Genomic DNA, 18,895 nt, shown 5'->3' with positions numbered 1-18,895 from the left:
TGGGTTTCCCCTACGCCAGGGCTGGGAAACTCCAGCCCTCAAGGGCCGGTGTCTTGCAGATTTAGATATCACCCTCTTCATTAACAGGTTTCTGGAGAACTTCAAGACATATTGAAGAGATAATTTAGCAATTTAAATAAGATGTGTTGGATCAAGGTCACATCTAAAACCTACAGGACACCAGCCCTTGAGGCCTGGAATTCCCCATGCCGGCCCTACACGTTCACAAGAACAGGGTGGTCTTGGCAGCATCAATGTAAAAGAGCCGTTTCATGGGTCATATGACTCTTCCACCGCGCAAAGTGATCCCTATGAGTGTAACATTTTATTAGAGACATTACATGATGATGATAAAATTCTGATCAGAACTTTGTAAATACCTTAAAAACCAACACTGTTGGTGCAGAAAATCATTAATATGATGATTTAATGCACATGATGGGAAAACAAACATTTTAATTAAAATTGTATAACCAAGCTTGCTCTCAGTGCTGCTGTTTATGTCTAAGGTGATAGATGCCCATCAGAGCTCTGGAAATATAAACTGGATCCTTTGAAACTTGAAGCTTACAATTCAAAAGCCTAAAAAAAAAAAAAAAACATCAGTTTGACATAGATTAGATTCAGATTAGATTAGATACTTATAACAAAATCTGTACTTCATTTAGTGGCTTTAAGGACGGCTAAACAAAACATATAAAACGTATTGCCACATCAGATAATCTATATCACACTTATACATGCTGTAAAATAGAGAATCAGTGAAAACATTGTTGACAATTTTTGAAGACCCGGTATTTTGATATAACTTGCTCCAGACAGTTAAAGCTTTTATTCTCTCAGCTGCAGACATGGTGCAGTTTAAGGGTTTAACAGTAAAGACTGAAGTGATGGCAGGATCCTGTAACCTATGTATAGAGGCCTATACAACAAAGCTGGATTTTGACTTATGCAGGTACCTTCAGGAATAACCTTGGATTTCTGTACTGTGAAGGTGATTCACTTCTTACTTTTTACTATTTTCTGGAGAACTGATTGTTCAGTAGGTGGTGATTTAGTACCTGTTAGTCTCTAATCTGAAACTTGACCTGCTTTGGATGATACACAGCAAGTGAGCTGGGTCGCAGGGTTAACCCAGGGTTCATCCTGAAGTCCTGGATAAGCTAAACTCCTGCTTCATACTACAGGCCACTGGTTATGTTGAACCCCTTATTTCAATACAAACATGATAGTTTCTCAGTGAACTTGGACTTATAATGTCTCATAATGACTCAAAACCCAATGAGGAAGGATTGTGTTATTAAATTAGTATTTCAAGGATGCATTTTTCTGCAGCAGGTGCCTGTTCAGATATGTCTGAGGAGAAGAAGAGGAAGCTTTCAACAACAGCTTCTGAACCTTGTGAGCCATCAGCCAGGTATTACTCAACTATTCATAAATCATCACATGTAGCCATGTTTCCAAAGCAGAGGGAAAGAGTGTAAAATGTAAATAAATGCAAAATCAAATGATTTGCAAGACATTCTTCAGAAGTAAAGTTGGGGTTCGGGACTTCAAAGATTGTGCCGGGGAATTTAAAGAATAATGTTTTCCAACACTTAGTGTCATCAGTCTCTTAGAGAAAGACGATGTATTACAGCAGTAAACACACCCCTGTTTCATCTTATTGAAATGCGCTGCTGGCATTCAATTTAAAAAGTAGCCTACTTTGTTCAATAAATAAATACATTTTCCTAGTTTCAATGTTTGATGTGTCGTCTTTGTGCTATTTCCAATTATTCCAATGTATGTCACTGGATTCTGTTTATATTTACAATTTATATGTTGTGTTATCAATTTAGTAAACAGGGTTGTAAAATGTTTAAATACATTTAATGGAAATCCTGATGTTTTACTTGTTTAGGGTGTCTTTTACTGTATGTGTGATGTGTATCCTGTGTGTTTTGCTGACGGCATATTTGATTTGTGAAAAAAAAAATTTTTAGTGCAGTTGAGTGGTCTCAGGATTTCCCCTGCAGTTTTTGCATTAAATGTGTAAATTTTTTGTGTAGGTGACTTCTCTCGACATCAATAAAGTGTTAAATAAACTTTCGTCTTAGTTCACAGAAAAGTGTTGCCGAGTCCACGGGTCCCAGATGTGTCTCCATTAAGAGTGATCGATCCAGGATTGAACCTCTCGTCTTTAGAGATGAGGAATCAAAATGGAAACAGTAAACATTGTTCTTACTAATATAAAATATCTTACTGATCTCTTTCTGTTACAATAAACCACAGTGTATAGATAAAAAGTGCATTTCCATAAAAAGTTTCAATAGTTGAGCAAAGCGTTGACTGCTCAGTGAATGCTTATAAAGTTTTTACACTAAATATATATATCTTTATAGTTTACAGAGTGCAACGGAGTTCACATCTGAAAGTTCCGTTTCTGTGCAGAGCGATGAATCCACTCACCAGCAGCTCAGGTAATTCTCATTTCTGCTAAATCTTCTCTCAGTTTCTTAAAAATACTGAAGGGTAGGATTAGAAGTGATTGAGTTGTTTTTTTGTAACTCTAAGGAATATTGGAGTCTTTTTTTTTTTTTTTTTTTTTTTACCAGGATATCTCTTTCAGTGTTCATATTAATGCACCAATTTCTAGTTTCTTTGTGACAAGTCAGTCAAAGATCCTTTTTTCAGACTGCATGTGTGCATCTCCCTCTTTGGCTGGGACCTGCTCCCGCAGTAGAGATGTCACTGACGGCATTTGTGGCCATTTCGCTGAATGTCTTGACATACTGATGTGAAAACTCACATGCTTTAATAATCTTTTCAATGCCATGTTGATTTCCCTCAGAAGCTTTTTTTCTGAATGTTTGTCCCCAATGTTAATAGCGTAGACTCACTTAGTGTAGCAAAGTTGTACATGAGCTTCAGGTTAATCAGAAAGGTTTCAAAAGACTCACATTGGTATTGAATTTGTAAGTGAAAAATTTATATCTTAGATGTTTTAGTATATTTAGGAGGACAATGGGCATCAAACTTCGAGATAACTTTATCAAACTTCCCTTCATCCTAATCTGGTTTGCTGCATATGAATGTGTTGAACACTTCAATAATCTGAGGCCCTGCTATTGTGAGCAATAACATTACCTTTCTTACATCCGGCTTGGTTTCAGATATACAGCTGGAAGGTGTGCCTTACTGTTGACATTTTCTATCAGCTTCAAACATATCGTTTTCTACAATGCACTTAAGCTTGGAATTTTGCTCCTGGCACTGTTTGTCTCTGTACTTCTGCAGAATGAGTCATTTAAGCCCCTGCAACATACCTCTATTAATTTTCCTTTACTTTAGGCAAGTAGAATGTACAGCACACCAGGCTATATCTTTTTTCACCTTCCTACCATAGAGATCATGCCTTCGTCCCTACAAAATAGATACTGTTGCCTTGTGGTATGACATCAGAAATGACATCAGTTTTACCACACAAAATATCTGATCATTACTGCATTTCTTGATTTCATTGAGGTTTGTGAGCACTCATTTATCCACAGCTCTCTTTACGTTAGTACAGGATTTCAATCAGGTTTAGGTCTCGAGTTTGACAACTGACCATTGCAACACCTTAATTATTTCCTTTCAGCCTTTCTGTTGCAGATTTGCTTTTGTGTTTGAGATCATGGTTCTGTGGTGTAATTACATTGCACAGTAGATGTTAATAGAGCCAGTCAGTGTAGTTAGGCCTGATGGCAGCTAGAGGGCGAGACCGGTGGGTTTGAACAAAATGGAATGTTATGTGGAACAGAGAAGAACAGAAAAATAAAGAGTTGGTTATGGATCATACAGTGGACCCGCATATAATTAATAGCACGGCACGGTGTCAGAAGTCCTGTACTGATCCATGCAACCTCGACCGAATGAACCTGTATCTTGTGGAGCTTGTGGAAAATGAGAGGGAGAATATGGCGGATGAAAGTGCACAGAGAACGCTGGTGTCATGCCAAAGTAGTTTGTAATTTGTTTCCTCTGCGTCGGGAGCAAACGCTGGGCTGTCCAAATCAAGGACAAACAGTATCCCAGAGTGTTGATTTTTACTTTACAAACACTTCTTATAATGACTAACTACTCCTGAAATTTTTGAGATGTTACCTCTTTATACGGGAAAGTTATAGTGGGATACAAATAATATCAGGATGATCCTGCCACAATTTGTCCCTCCTGTGTAAATCATGGACAAACAGTATCCCACATTCCTGATTTGTAGTACACAAACACTTCTTATTATGAGGTATTACTCCAGAAACTTTGGAGGATTTAGCTCTTTATACAGTAAAGTTACAGGAGGATAAAAACAATTATCAGGCAAAATGTTCTTGTGTTAAAATAATCCCGTCACCACGTGAGAACAATAAATATATACAATTCTCTGTTGTAACCCTCAAACTGAATGGTAATGTAACGATAGTAATTGTTAACTTTTTCACAAAAGTAAAGCATCAGTACTTCCCGTGTGCTCCCGACGCAGGGGAAACAAATTCTGTCAGGGATATCTACTTTGGCACAACAGCGGTCTGAGTTTAACAGCTGAGCAAAGGACAACGTACGTGGGGGTACGTGATGGATTCCAGGCTTTTTTCATTGTGAAAAAAAATGTGATCTACGAATTTTCCAAGTTCAACATGCGCTGACAGGGAGAAAATGAGATGGTGGATGCTTTTGTGACTGCACTGTATGCACTAGCAGAGCACTGCAACTGTGGAGGGCTACATGATGAACTGATACGCGACAGGCTCGTTGTCGGTCTCATGGACAAACGGCTGTCAGCACGCATGCAGCTTGACCCAGATTTGACCCTGCAGAAAGCTATCAAGATGACGAGGCAAAGTGAAGAGGTAAAGCAACAACAATCCTCCTTACGAGGTGACTCTAGAGCTGAGGCTATCAATGCTAAGTCCATAGATAGAGTGCACAAAATTAGTCGTAAGCCTGCTAGAATCAAACCTCTCCAGAATGATAGTCGTCAAGCTAAAACACGTGGGTTCTGAGAAGACAGCAAGAAAGGGGCAACGTGTCAAAAATGTGGCGGCGCTCCATCACATTCAAAGCAAGATTGTCCTGCACATGAAGTAAAATGCCATGCATGTGGGGAAAAAAGGACATTACAGGCACGTATGCAGGGCACCCAATCGAAATGGTTAACCACCATGGAAAGTTTCTTCCACAGTTTACAGGGAGAGACAAAAACTTTTAAGAGACTCACTGTCTAAGAAAAACAGCTGGAGGTGGGACATTGACACATGGAGTGTTTTGGGACCTGAAACATGCATTTACCTCACCGCCAGTGTTAGCCACGTATGACCAAAGCCGTGACTGCAATGTGTCAGCGGATGCATCATCGTATGGCTTAGGGGGTGTGCAGCTTCAAAGATGGGATGAGGAGTGGAGACCCGTTGCCTATGCATCACGTTCCCTCACTGCAACAGAACAGAGATACGCTCAGGTTAAAAAGGAGGCTTTAGGTCTGACCTGGGCTTGTGGGAGGTTCCGCAGCTTTCTTATTGGCATACACTTTCAAATGGAAACAAACCATAAGCTGCTGCTGAGTCTGCTGTGGACATTTTGCAAAAGTGTATGGCTTTCGTCACATCACGAGCAGCCTGAAATATCCCCAAAGCAACGGCAAAGCCGAACGGGCAGTTAAGACTGTCAAGAACCTATTACAGAAAGCTGCTGATCCACAATTGACTCTACTCGCTTACATAGCCATCCCACTACAGAATGGCTAGTCCAGCCCAACTCTTGATGGGGAGACAGCTTTGCACCACAGTGCCAATACTGCTATCTCTGCTTGACCCTGCACATCCTGATAGTGTGGTTGTCGCCCGGAGAGAGAAGGAGAGTAGGACTAAAGAGGCACAGTCATTCAATTTCAATTCAATTTTATTTATATAGTGCCAAATCACGACAAAAGTCACCTCAAGGCGGTCATACAACCTTCATCATCGCGCACGTAGCCTCGACAGGCTCACTCCATGGCAAGAAGTTCACAGACCAGAGAGCCAGTGGCACCGTTATTGACAGCCACACCACACCACAATCATATCTCGTGGAGGGACCTCGTGGGACAATTAGGCGGAACCCTCGGCATCTTGTTCCCATGAAACGCCCTCCAGACCAAACAGAGTGATAGTGGGGAGCCAGAATTGGCAGGATCCGGGGAGCAGTGCTCCACAGACATTCCAGTGACAGTTTCTTCAGAACTTCCATCTACACCCAGAACCAGATCTGGGAGAGTAGTTGTGAGACCAACCAGACTAGACTTGTAACGGATCACATGAAAAGCACACCCCTCTGTCACAGTATTCTTTGCACAGTAAGGGAAAAGCTAAAGTTTGTAATTTTCAAATATGTATGTCCAGAAGTTGGGAAGCACCAGGGATGGGAATCATACAGTGGACACGTGTATAATTAATAACATGACAGGTTCTGTTTCATTAAACAATTTCTGCCAATATTTAACTGTCAGACAAATGGCCTCACATTTGTTTCTAGAATACTTTGGTAAACAGACGTTTCCATCAAACGTGTTGCTGTGCATCATGGACAAATGTCTTTACTTTGGTCTCATTTGTTCAAAGGACGTTTTTCGAGAACTCTTGTGGTTTATTCAGATGCAACTTTACAAACCTAACCTGTGCTGCATCGTCCTTGAATTTTACCTGACCTAAAGTTTTTGTTCATGATTATATTTAGCAGTGATATTTGGCAAAACATCAGCACAGGTGAGGACAAGATGTTAACAGGGCATAACCTCACCTTAACAGAGTGAAGAAGCTTTTTAAAAATGTTATTTAAGAATTTGGCCTCTGAGAAAATCGTTTTGCTTATGTTATCATATAAACTGCTCATGAATATAAATGAAGGCTTTGTATTGTTTTTCCTACAGTTATCCCAATGTGGATCCAAACAGCTGTCTAATGTGTAAGAAGGTTTTGAGGGATCCAGTCCACTTCAAGTGTGGACACTGGTTATGCAAACAGTGTGTGAGCTCAAACTGGGATCAATCTGGCTCACATGCAGAAAATCTCTGCCTGGGTTGTATTGAGAAATGCCACCTTAAGAATGTTGAAAGCACAGGTAAGCTTCCACAGGTAAATGCTACTGTCACTGGGATCTTTGATATGTGTGCACCATTTATCCTTGGAAATAAAAGTGATTGCAGCAATCTTACACCAGCTAAACTGCATTTATACTGATAACCTTTTCTTGTTGTGTGACATGTTCTTTTGACATAGAGAGAAGTAGCTTGCCATCACCAGTGTGTGAATGTGTGTGTGAATGGGTGGATGACTGGATGTGTAAAGCGGGGTCTAGTCCTTAGGGACTAGTAAAGCGCTATATGAATACAGGCCATTTACCATTTTACTATGTGTATAGCTTCTGACCTAAGGTTGTTTTTGCATCTATAGTTCTTTTACTCTGGCCTGACTTAGTTGACAAGTTATAAAACTTCAAATTTCAATCAAATCAAATGCATTCATGAGCACATTTAAAAACAACACGGGTTGAACCAAAGTGCTGTACATAATGAAAATGGTGAACATTCATAGAAAATACAATGGAAGACTAGTCACAATTGAAGGCTAGAGAATAAAAGTGCGTTTTCAAGCGGGTTTTAAAGATGTCAAGCGTTGGTGAAGACCTAATGTTAAGGGGCAGACTGTTCCAGAGCTTGGGGGCAGCAACCGCAAAAGCTCAGTCATATCTGTCTTTCTGTCTGGTTCTGGGGATATCCAGAAGCAACTTATCTGCCGACTTAAGAACTCTGCTTGGAGTATTATTTAAAGTTAAAAAGTTAAAAGTATTAGTTAAAAGGTCCAAGAGATAAAATGGAGCTAATCCATTCAGAGATTTAAAAACAAACAACAAAATCTTGATTTTGATTCTACGACGTACTGGTAACCAGTTTAAACGTGCCAGGATTAGAGTGATATGTTCAAAATGGCGAGTGACTGTTAGGAGTAGGGCCGCCGCATTCTGAACTAGCTGCAAACGAGAGAGTAGGACCTGGTTAATACCAAAATAGAGACTATTGCAATAGTCAAGCCTAGATGAAACAAATGCATGAATCACTCTCTCGAAATCGGCAGATGACAATATGGTCTTGTTTTTTGCAATGGCTCTCAACTGGAAAAAGCTGGTTTTAATAACAGAATTTATTTGTTTCTCAAATGAGAAAGAGCTATCGAGAAACACTCCTAAATTTTTAGCAAACGGCATTCTGAACTTTTCCAGTGGACCAAGGTCAACATTAAGGGAAAAACGGAGGTCAGAGGGTCCGAATAGTATAATCTCAGTTTTTTAATCATTTATATGCAAAATATTCAAAAAGAACCATGATTTAATGTCATCAAGTCAGTCAAGTAAAACTTTAAAACTCCAATCAGTTAAGTAGGATCTGAACCATTTAAGTGCAGTACCCTTAATGCCCACACAGTTTTCCAATCTCGATAGCAGAATCCCATGATCCACTGTATCAAATGCCGCACTCAAAATCTAAAAGCACTAAAATGATGTGATTACCAGAATCGGTAGTCATAAAAGACCATTAAGAACTGTTAAAAGCACAATTTCAGTGGTATGTGGTGCTTTAAAACCAGACTGAAATGATTCTAAGATGGCATTAGTCTCCAGAAAGGCCTGGAGCTGAATAAAAGCAAATTTTTCTAAAATTTTAGACAGAAAAGAAAGTTTAGGGATTGGTCTAAAATTTGAAATAACAGTTGCATCAAGGTTAGTCTTTTTTAAGAAGTGGGTGGACAATAGTATGTCTAAGATCAAGTGGAACTCCTCCCGTAAAAAGAGAGGTGTTGATAACAGTTAAAACATGAGGGCCAATAGTGTCAAAGACTTCTTTAAAAAGACTAGAGGAGATAGTGTCAAGGTAACACATAGAGTCCTTAAGACAGGAGACTAGTTCAGCCAGAGAGTTCAGAGAAATCGGCTCGAGGTCCTTCTAATGGCCCGGGTGTCCTTGTTTAGCCAGGGATCAGTTTTAGGTCTAGAGCGTTTAGTTTTTCTAAAAGGAGCAGCCATATCTAGGACATTTGTACAGGTGACATTAAACATGGTAAGCAAATGATCAACATTTTGCTTAAAGGAGCAATTGTCCATGATAGGGAGACCAGAATTCTGATAAGCAGCAGAGAATTGCTCCGCAGTAACTGGTGTAATGATGCGGTATTGGCGGACAGGAAGAGGAGGCTTAACTAAGAAGTATGGGACAGAAATTTTGAATAAAACAGGCATATGATCCGAAAGGTTAAGGTTACAAATTTGAATATCCTATAGCTGCAGACCGCAGAATAAAACTAGGTCCAAGGTTTGTCCGCGCTCATGGGTGGGAGTCTTTACTGATCAGAATGAGATTAAAGGAATTAATAAGATCCAAAAGTTGTTTTTGGTGACAAAAAAACACGAATATTAAAATCACCAAGGATTAAAATGCTGTCAATGTCCAGAATGCAAAGAATAAGTAGTTACAGGAAGGTGTTTAGCTCACACTTGGAAAATACACCTGGTAGTTAGGTTGAATCGAAGCTGGATCACTTTTCACACTTTAAACAAACTGCACCAATCTGGACTTTGGAACCGAACCAAGACCTTCTCCTCAAGTGTGATTATCATACTTGTTGTTCACACCCGCACAAACAAACTTTACCAAAGGGGAAAATGAGCAGAGTTGTACTTATATGAACTAAACAACATAGGTGTGAAAACACTTTAAGACTCCAGTTTTCATCTAAATTTAGGATGCCAAAGGTAGATGCCAAATTTTAACAATTTTGCCCAACGCAGCTTTTATTTATTAAACAAAATGTAATAAATTCCTGTTTACAAATCTGAAAACATTGCTCTGTTTGATTCCAGGGAACATCCTCCCTGTCAAAGTAAAGGAAAATTTGAAAAAGGCAGTGAAAAAGAAATTTGCTCTGACATTTGAAGGTAATGGTGACCAAGAAAATCTACTCCAGAACATCTACACAATGTTGTTCATCACCACCGGAGAGAGTGGAAGACTAAATGAAGAGCATCAATTCAAAAGTAAATGGAAAACGCAATCATCCAATGACTGTTCAGTAAACCTCAGTCACATATTCAAATCGTTTTCTGTCCAAACCAAACCCCACAGAACAGTTGTGACGAAGGGCGTTGCAGGCATTGGGAAGTCTCTGGCTGTGCAGAAATTCATTCTTGACTGGGCCGAAGAGAAGCAAAACCAAGATCTTGACTTTGTTTTCAGTCTTGCTTTCAGAGAGCTGAATTTGATTTCAGGTGAAAAAAGCCTACATGAGCTCCTAACTTTATTTCACCCCACACTGTCAGAACTCAAAGATTCAGTGGACTATACCAAAACCAAGATTGTTCTGATCCTGGACGGTCTGGATGAAAGCAGGTTTCATCTGGACTTTGAAGGCATTAAGACTATAACATCTGTCAAGGAAGCAGCACCTGTGAGTAATCTCCTAGCAAACATCATCCAGGGTAACCTTCTTCCTGATGCAAACCTCTGGATTACTTCCCGTCCAGCAGCAGCCAATCAGATCCCTGCAGAACATGTTGACATGGTGACAGAGATAAGAGGTTTCAATGATCCTCAAAAAGCTGAATACTTCAGGAGGAGATTTAGTCATGATCCTGGTCTTGCTGAAAGGATCATTAAACATATTCAGTCTTCACAGAGTCTCGACATCATGTGTCAGATCCCGATCTTCTGCTGGATTTCTGCAGTGTTATTCCAGGAAGTCTTTGGAGGAGAGGTTGAAACTGCAATTCCTCAAACTCTTACAGAGATGATGTCACACTTCCTGTTTGCACACACAAAGCGTAGAAGCAGAAAATATGACAAGAAGGTTGAGACAAACAAAGAAAAGCTTCTGAAGACACACAAAGAATTTCTTCTGAAACTCGGCAAGCTTGCATTTGAGCAGCTGCTGAAGAACAACCTCATCTTCTATGAGGAAGACCTGGAAGACTTTGGCATTGACATTAAAGAAGCATCCATCTACTCTGGATTTTGCACCACAGTCCATTTGGAAGAACAACTCTTTTCCAACAAAAGGGTCTTTTGCTTTGTGCATCTGACCGTACAGGAGTTCTTTGCAGCTCTCTTTGTCTATGACTGTTTTATTAACAATAATACTACAGAACTTAAAAACTTCCTCATTTTGGAGGACAAAGACCATACGTTACTTGATCTTGTAAAGGTGACAGTTGACAAAGTGCTGGAGAAGAAGAAAAATGGCCACCTGGACTTCTTCCTGAGATTCCTTCTTGGCCTCCTAGTTGAACCCAACCGGAGAGTCCTTCATGGTCTGCTGCCTTCACCAGATCAAAGCCAAGATACTGACAAGAAAATCTTGACTTACCTCAAGTCTATCAGAAGGAAGAACCTCTCTCCAGACAGCTGCATCAACCTTTTCCAGACTATGATCGAGATGAGAGATCACAAAGTCAAAGATGAGATTCAGGAATATCTCGCACTGTCAGATCGTTCAAAAACAGAGTTGACTCCCCTGCACTGCTCTGCACTGGCCTACATGCTACAGGTATCAAAGAATGATCTGGAGGTCTTGGACTTAAAGAGTTACAACACATCAGATGAGGGCAGACGGAGGCTGATACCGGCTGTGAGGAAGAGTAGAAAAGCTATGTAAGTTTGCAGCAATAATTTGCTTTCATGTTGAATAACAACATGTTAAATATACTTTTCTGTCAATCAGATTGTGTAAGGTCAGGGTTTGCTGGAAAGGAACTGTTCTTGATCAAGCTGATCAAGTGTCATCCTTAAACCTTTGTCATGGCATGGATTTAATTTATGACCACAGCAACCACTTCCCTGATGACTTTATGGTCTTAATTGTTACTTTTTTTATCCCAAGTTGAATAAAACAAGATAGGATTATTTGATAAAATAATAAAACATTCTGCTCAAAGAAGGCCAAGATCATCTAGCTAAATCAGCTGACATTATCTACTCAATACTTTACAACAAAAAGATGAGAATGGCCAAAATGTAAAAATAAAGGTTTCAAAACTTCTGTCTCATAACACTTTTTAAAACCTTTAATTTTTTTCTTTATTTGTCTACAGAATGAAACAGCTTTGTTCTCTTTATACTAACACTTAAACACCCACCCACAGGTTAGCAGATTGCAAAGTGACCTCGGTGTCAGCTGAGCATTTGGCTTTTGCTCTCAAGTTCTACTGCTCATCCCTGAGAGATCTAGACCTCAGTGACAATGACCTGAAAGATTCAGGGTTGAAGTTACTCTGTGATGGACTATCAAGTCAGTGCTGCAGGCTGGAGATACTCAGGTAGTAACACATAAAGTACACCAAAAGACACTAGTAATGGACCTCCTTTAGCCAGATTTAAGCTGAAAAGAAAACTGCTAGAAATGTGACTCTGTATAATAAAAATGATAGTTCTTGCTCTGATTTCAGTGAGGTCTTTGTCAATAATAAGTCAGATAGTATACTTAGATTGACAAAGAATTGTCTTGAACACTGTACACTTCTGACACTCAGGAGTCACCATCTTGGTTTAATACCAGAGTGGCAACCCACCAGTGGAAAAAGAAAGGAACATCTGAACTAGCCCATTAACATTGGCATATTACTTTTTCACACAGTGATGTTACATGGGTTGGTTGACGGGGGTTGTTTGGTATTATTATGTGTGGTCAGAAGGTCAATAATAAGTTAACAATCATAGTCAGCTGTTGCAATCATCAGTTTAGGCACATAACTTGCTTTGTTTGGTAAGCAAGAACAAAATGTACTACTGGAATTATTTCAACTGAAAAAGTGTCTGTTTTATCAGGTTATCCGGTTGTCTGGTCACAGCGACAGGCTGTGCATATCTGGCTTCAGCTCTACAGCTCAACCCGTTTCATCTGATAGAGTTGGATCTGAGCTACAACCACCCAGGAGACTCTGGAGAGAAGCAGCTGTCTAAGCTGAAGAATGATCCTCGATACAAGCTGAGCAAACTCAGGTAATGGAATTTTTTTTAAGTAATTTTTTAAAACTTCATTAAGAAACATAATTAAATCTGAGATACTTTTCTCCACAGTGTTGAACACGGTGGAAGTCACAGAATGAAACCAAGCTTCAAGAAATGTAAGCACTTCAGTTATTTTTGGTGGCAATAAGTAACAAATCAATGAAATTATGATCTAGTAACAGATCATTGTTCAAAGTGGCATGGCTTCTTTTTGTTGTTGCAATGAAGTGTTTTCTTATTTCCAGATGCCTGTGAACTCACTCTGGACTCCAACACAGCACACACAAACCTGCTTTTCTCTGATGGGAATAGAAAGGTGACCTGGATGGAAGTTGACCATCCACATCCTGATCCCAAAAAACAGCAGGTGCTGTGTGAGCAGAGCCTCAATGGGCGCTGCTACTGGGAGGTGGAAGTGTTTGGCTTTCTATGCGTTGGGATTACAATCAGAAGAAGAGTCACAGAAGGAAAGAAAAATGAGTTTAAGATGGGATACGATGACAAATCCTGGTGTCTGGTTTTCTCTGATGATGGTTTTTACATTCTGCACCGTAACAAGAAAGTAGACGTGCCTTCAGCTGGATGGCGCTCCAGTCGGGTGGGTGTGTATGTGGATTGTTCAGCTGGCACGCTGTCCTTCTACAGGGTTTCTAATGACAGCTGCATCCTCCTTCATAGCTACAAAACAGCCTTTAACGAACCCCTTTATCCTGCTGTTGAGCTTCACTCTCAGTCGTCTGCTTCATTTTGTCAGCTAACCTAAGTTTCACCTGCACCTGCAAGTTCTGTCCATCAGTTCCACACATTAAACTGCTTTTACGAGTATCCCATTGTTTTTCCATGTTGTCCTAATGAAGTTCTAGGTCATGTTTCACCTATTGTAGCTACATGGTATTCTTTATTTACTCTATCTTTTTCTAATATTTTTTTTAATGATCTGAAACAGTTAAGTGTGACAAATATCCCCCACAAAAATGTTGCTTGTCAGAAACAATGTCAGCATTTTAAGTGGGCAGTTCTGTTTCATGTATTTTTTGTAGAACTTATTTGTATTTACTTCAAACTCAAAATCAGGTCTAAACCTCTGAACTCCTAATCTGTAACTTTGAATTAGCAATTTACTCACTTTGATAATTGAACATAGTGCCAAGAAAAATACATTCAATGTAAATGAGCCTGATTTCACAATTACAAAGTAGGAGATTACATTTTAAAAAACTGACTAACGGTGCATAAATTTATGAGTACAACCATCTACAGCTGATTTAAGTAAAGAGCAAGAAGATCTACAGAGGAGAACACAACCAGTAGACCCAGAACATGCACACTTTAAACAGAACGTTTCTAACCAGATGGTGGAGCCGAACTCAGGACTGCTGTGAGGCTTGCTACTACACCACCATGCTGCCCACATTCGACATGCAGAATGTAGATGTTGGTGGCTGTATTAATGTTCTTTTGTCTTCTTTTATTTAGAATTTACCTTTCTCTGTTTTAAATCAAAATGTGTGTGGCAACTCTGAGCATCTTTTACAGCCTTTTCACTACAAATCAGGTGTGTGTGAGAGAGAGGCTGTTTCAAAGGCGTTTAGTTTCTGTCCTTTATTTTTACTTAGCTTGAAGCTTGTGTGGAACAAATACTGTGTAAGTTAACAGAAGTCTTAGTATCACAGGTCTGCAATTAACACAAGCGAGGAATTTAGTATTTTATTAAATGAATGTTAGGTCCTGGTTGGCATGTTATGGTCAGACAGTGAAAAATAATCAGAATTCAAATGTGAGGTGAGACTATTAGATGTGATTCAACATGTACAAACTGGTGTCCTGTTTTAGATCACAAATGGCTGCTTGTTGAAAAATAAAATGTTTTTTTAAATTTGCAGTGTAAAGCAGAAGTTTCTAATAGTTTTGTCTTACTGATGTTCATTAAGGAATAACTTCAGACGCTGTTAAAAAAAACTAGTTTCTCCTATTACCGACACACAGAGGTCTGAGGGATCTTCCAGGAATTATGCCGCTAATTTCCAGAGGCCTGATTGGGCATTATCTCTTATGTTGAACATAACCTGGTCCACAGCTGGCCTGTTGTGGAGCACAGAACAGGTGCTACAAAGCACACCTGTCACAACAAAGCCCAGCTCACTTCAAACAAGCTTTTTCTTTTCACAGTTCAGCATGCATGCAGTCTACTTGCTTATACATGCCATCTATACAGGAAATGCATCATTTGAAAGAAACACAAACACCACCTGTCATTTTAATCTGAGAACATAAAAAACCTTCATTAATCCAACCATATTATTATTGGCTCATGTTTCCTATAGGTCACTAACCGTGTTAATGAGGAGGTGACTTCGCCTGAGAGTAAAGGGTGGGGCAGTCTGCCTCACAGCTGCTCTCAGCAACACCAACACACCCAGAGAAAGGGGGGGGCTCTTTATCTGTTCAGCACAATAAAAGCCTTTTACATCAAAGGAAACAGAACAGAAGTTAGAGATCAGATCCCACGATATCATTCACCAAACTCCAACCAAACCTCCAGAGAAAAAACAAACAAATACCATTTAGTCCTACATAAAGGCTAATGTGGGACCTACCTGACACTGGGACACTTCAATACAAGACAGGTAAACTAAGATCATCAGAGTAATGAGTCACATCGCAAACTAATCAGCTGCTTTTACCATTTTTAATTCAGTTTTTATACAAATAAGCAAAACTGCAGTAGCTTCACAGCACAACAGGGGGCCCCAGCCCACTGTATGAATCACTGTCAGGTATATTTACTGGTTTGGGATTCAGTTGTTATTTAAAAGTTGTATTTAATGTTGTTTTTAACTCCCCTGTCATTGTGACAGTGCACATTGTCTCCCCACCTCTCCTAATAAACTTAGCATTATAAATACATATGTCCTCAATACATTTGTGGGTTGAACAGCAGAGTATATGTGGGTTAGAGCCATGGAAAACTTGCCACATCTTCTCTGCCAGTACTAACTGTATTTAGGAACACGTTGAATTCTGAGTTTCCCTCATATCTTCAAACTTATAGTTTGCCTAAAGTGGACAATAGATTGGAAATTCATGTCCTATAAACACAACAGAAAACTACAGTCAAACTGAACTTTTCACACCAAACCAGAAAATGAAGTTGGGCAATTTAAAAATATTACATCAACACATATCTTTAAGTCATTAAAAAAAACTGACATAGTTTTACGGTCATCCAAAATCATTGTTTCTTATTGGTCCACATAAACAAAGTACAAATAACTTAACTTGGGGCAGCACTGTATGATATCTTGGCTAATTTATGAATCTAGCTGATGTTCTCTGCTTGAAGTAAAAAGGACATTTTCAGGACCTGTGTCTTAGTTTGAAACAATTAAACGGGACCCTATAACACCTGAGCCGAGGGCAACACAGGTACTTTTGGGGTTCGTTTATACGTTTTTATTTTTGTTAAGGTCCTGCAAAGTACTGGATTTAGATATCTCTCAGAACTATGAAACCAGCTCAACCTTTCAGGAACAGGTCTTCTGATCCCACACTGATCAACATGTTTTTGCCTTTTTATGCTACAAGTTGCTGGAATAACCTACTGACTCATGTTAGGCGTTTTCCAATATTAGCAGCATTTCAAACAAAAGTTAAAAGCACAGTTTAACCTTTTCAGTTGTCTTTCCTGGTCTTAATTTGCATTTCATGTCATTTCTATTTATTTCATTTATTGTTGTTGGAGAGTTTTATTAATTTTACTGGTGTTAATGTTGATCCTTAGTTAATATTTCATTTTATTTCTACTTCTTTGACTGGATTAAATTTTGCTCCATCATTCTAACGGGTCTGTTGTTTACTCAAAACCTCAGTTTGTTAAATTTCAGTTTTTGGGTTCATGTGTGGGTCTTTATTCTTATTTAATGCTGCCTTCATGTTTTTGTTGATGCCATCTGTTCTTAATTATTCCTCCTAATGCGTGCCTGGTGAGTTAGTTTCAGGCTTTCTTAATGGTTTTACAGCTCCAGCCTGCTTCACTGACTCCCACAGCTGTGTCCACCACAGCTTCATCAAATATTAAGATTGAGCAGAATTATTTATTACTTCTACCATTATAATCATTCACTATTACTTATTTATAAGCCGTGGTTCTTACAATAATCACTTTGCAATTAAGTGTTGCAGACCTTTTTGTGAGTTATATATTTAGTTATTATTGAGACTCATGTTGCAAACATGAGTTATAACACTGCATTAAAAGGACAGTAAGCTGTACTGTGTATGGAGTACAGGAAGTGAAAGAAAAACACAAATACAGAAAGAAGAACATCTATAGTTTTCCTCTTGGTCTACATTATCATCTACATCTGTATTTAAACGTAACTAAATCTGTTTAAATGAAAAACCTAAGTTCCCTCTGCTATTAAAAAATCTGATCTCTATGTAACTAACTATGGAACATCATTAATGTTGTGATAAAAAAACGTTTTTCTCAGCTGCTTCAGTCCTTTTCAGGGCCTCTTATTTAAAAATTAGAGTCTTCAGTAAAGTTTGTTACTTCAGATCATCAGAGCACATCAGATGTTTCAGGAAATTAAAGCAAAGTAGTAAGTAGAAATGGTTGTGTATGTTTTTATGAGCAAGCTAGACAGATAATGTTTCTATTGTCTGCATGCTATCAAATATATTGATTTGTAGCTGTGAGCCTGTTATGCTGCAAGGATCTGTGGCTGAAGTGACACGATGTCCAGTGATGCCCTGCACATGCAATATAGTCCCATTTTTTGTTTGCTCGGTGCAGCACTGTGCACACTTTAAAGTAAATATTGTTTTCCCTCACAATATATGCAAATGTAAGAAGTCTTTGTCTTTACAAGTGGGAAACATGTGCTTTAAAAATCAGTGTCTTGGGATTATTCTGTTACATAATCCAGTAGAGCAGGCTTTCAGCCTCAGAGAAAAGTCGGACTTTAATAGACGTCATATGGGTCTCACAGCCTTTTGTAAGTAATCCTTTGCTAAGTGGCTGGTACTTTCTGTTAAAATGCTACCACCTTGTGGTGAAAGTTTTCATTCACTTTTACAGACGTTTTTCAGAAAAAAAAAATCTTAGATTTGTCTAAGAATAGTAACGTTTTTCATATTTACTACATTTCGAAGTAAATAAAGAAATCATGCTTCTTTGCCAACACTGCTTTTTGCCAGTACCCTCGATCTTTAGATTGACTTCAGTGAAATTTAAATTGGGATTTTTAGTGGCTATTTTTAAGCTTTTAAGCTGCTACATGTTTTATTCACTATGAAAATAAAGAACTTTCGAGTGATTTGCACAGACATGTACTCGTGGTGCCCTTTCTAGTTTGCAGCTATTCTGTGTTAAACGTGTAAAATATAATTTAAAAAATATATATAACAATTAGACACAATTTACATCATTTTAGAATTTCCTAAAGACAATTAAATGAATGGTTTTTTAAGTTCATGCACCAAATAATTATAAATCGTACACTAAATGATCCAGTATCCATGTAGATTTTTGTAGATTTTTTTTAATCCTTGAATCTATCCATGTAAAATTTTTGTAAAAAAAATATAAAAAAAATGTAAACCTTGAATCTTGGATATAAAGAGCAATATTTTTAATGACAACTCGCGCAATTACCAGTGCCATGCGGTGGGCCGAACTGGACCCTATGGGGGCCCACCGCATGGCACTGGGCCGTATGTTTGACACCCCTTGTCATAAAACAATAACGACAGAAAAGTAAGTTTAATTTGAGGGAGAGTCAGACAAAAGGCAGGGAGGAGAGACACGGTAGAGCGAGATGGACAAAGACAGACAGAGAGGAG

General features: G+C 38.8%; 1 protein-coding gene and 1 long non-coding RNA gene across 6 annotated transcripts in view; one reads left to right on the top strand and one right to left on the bottom strand.

Moving 5' to 3' along the window:
- Window positions 1–14,985, top strand: part of LOC308400696 (NLR family CARD domain-containing protein 3-like) — a 40,686-nt gene extending 25,701 nt beyond the window's left edge. For 2 of the 5 annotated variants that reach the window (XM_080888555.1, XM_080888554.1), the window contains exons 2-10: window positions 1,339–1,417; window positions 2,100–2,210; window positions 2,385–2,462; window positions 6,926–7,116; window positions 9,910–11,692; window positions 12,184–12,357; window positions 12,866–13,039; window positions 13,118–13,164; window positions 13,294–14,984. In XM_080888555.1, the coding sequence (XP_080744681.1) occupies window positions 1,353–1,417; window positions 2,100–2,210; window positions 2,385–2,462; window positions 6,926–7,116; window positions 9,910–11,692; window positions 12,184–12,357; window positions 12,866–13,039; window positions 13,118–13,164; window positions 13,294–13,811 (3,141 nt within the window). In that variant the 5' untranslated portion in view covers window positions 1,339–1,352 and the 3' untranslated portion in view covers window positions 13,812–14,984. Of the gene's footprint in view, window positions 1–1,335; window positions 1,418–2,099; window positions 2,211–2,384; window positions 2,463–6,925; window positions 9,433–9,909; window positions 11,693–12,183; window positions 12,358–12,865; window positions 13,040–13,117; window positions 13,165–13,293 lie in introns of those variants that run through there. The other 3 variants (XM_080888556.1, XM_080888553.1, XM_080888552.1) reach the window with 3 other exon arrangements.
- Window positions 1–18,895, bottom strand: part of LOC308401828 — a 226,244-nt gene that overhangs the window by 196,549 nt on the left and 10,800 nt on the right. The gene's annotated exons all lie outside the window — the stretch shown is intronic.

Source organism: Rhamphochromis sp. 'chilingali' (assembly GCF_963969265.1).
Source record: "Rhamphochromis sp. 'chilingali' genome assembly, chromosome: 1".
In the NCBI taxonomy this organism is placed as follows: domain Eukaryota; kingdom Metazoa; phylum Chordata; class Actinopteri; order Cichliformes; family Cichlidae; genus Rhamphochromis; species Rhamphochromis sp. 'chilingali'.
Note: the sequence above shows the minus strand (reverse complement) of the source record. Positions and strands in the feature narration are given on the sequence as shown.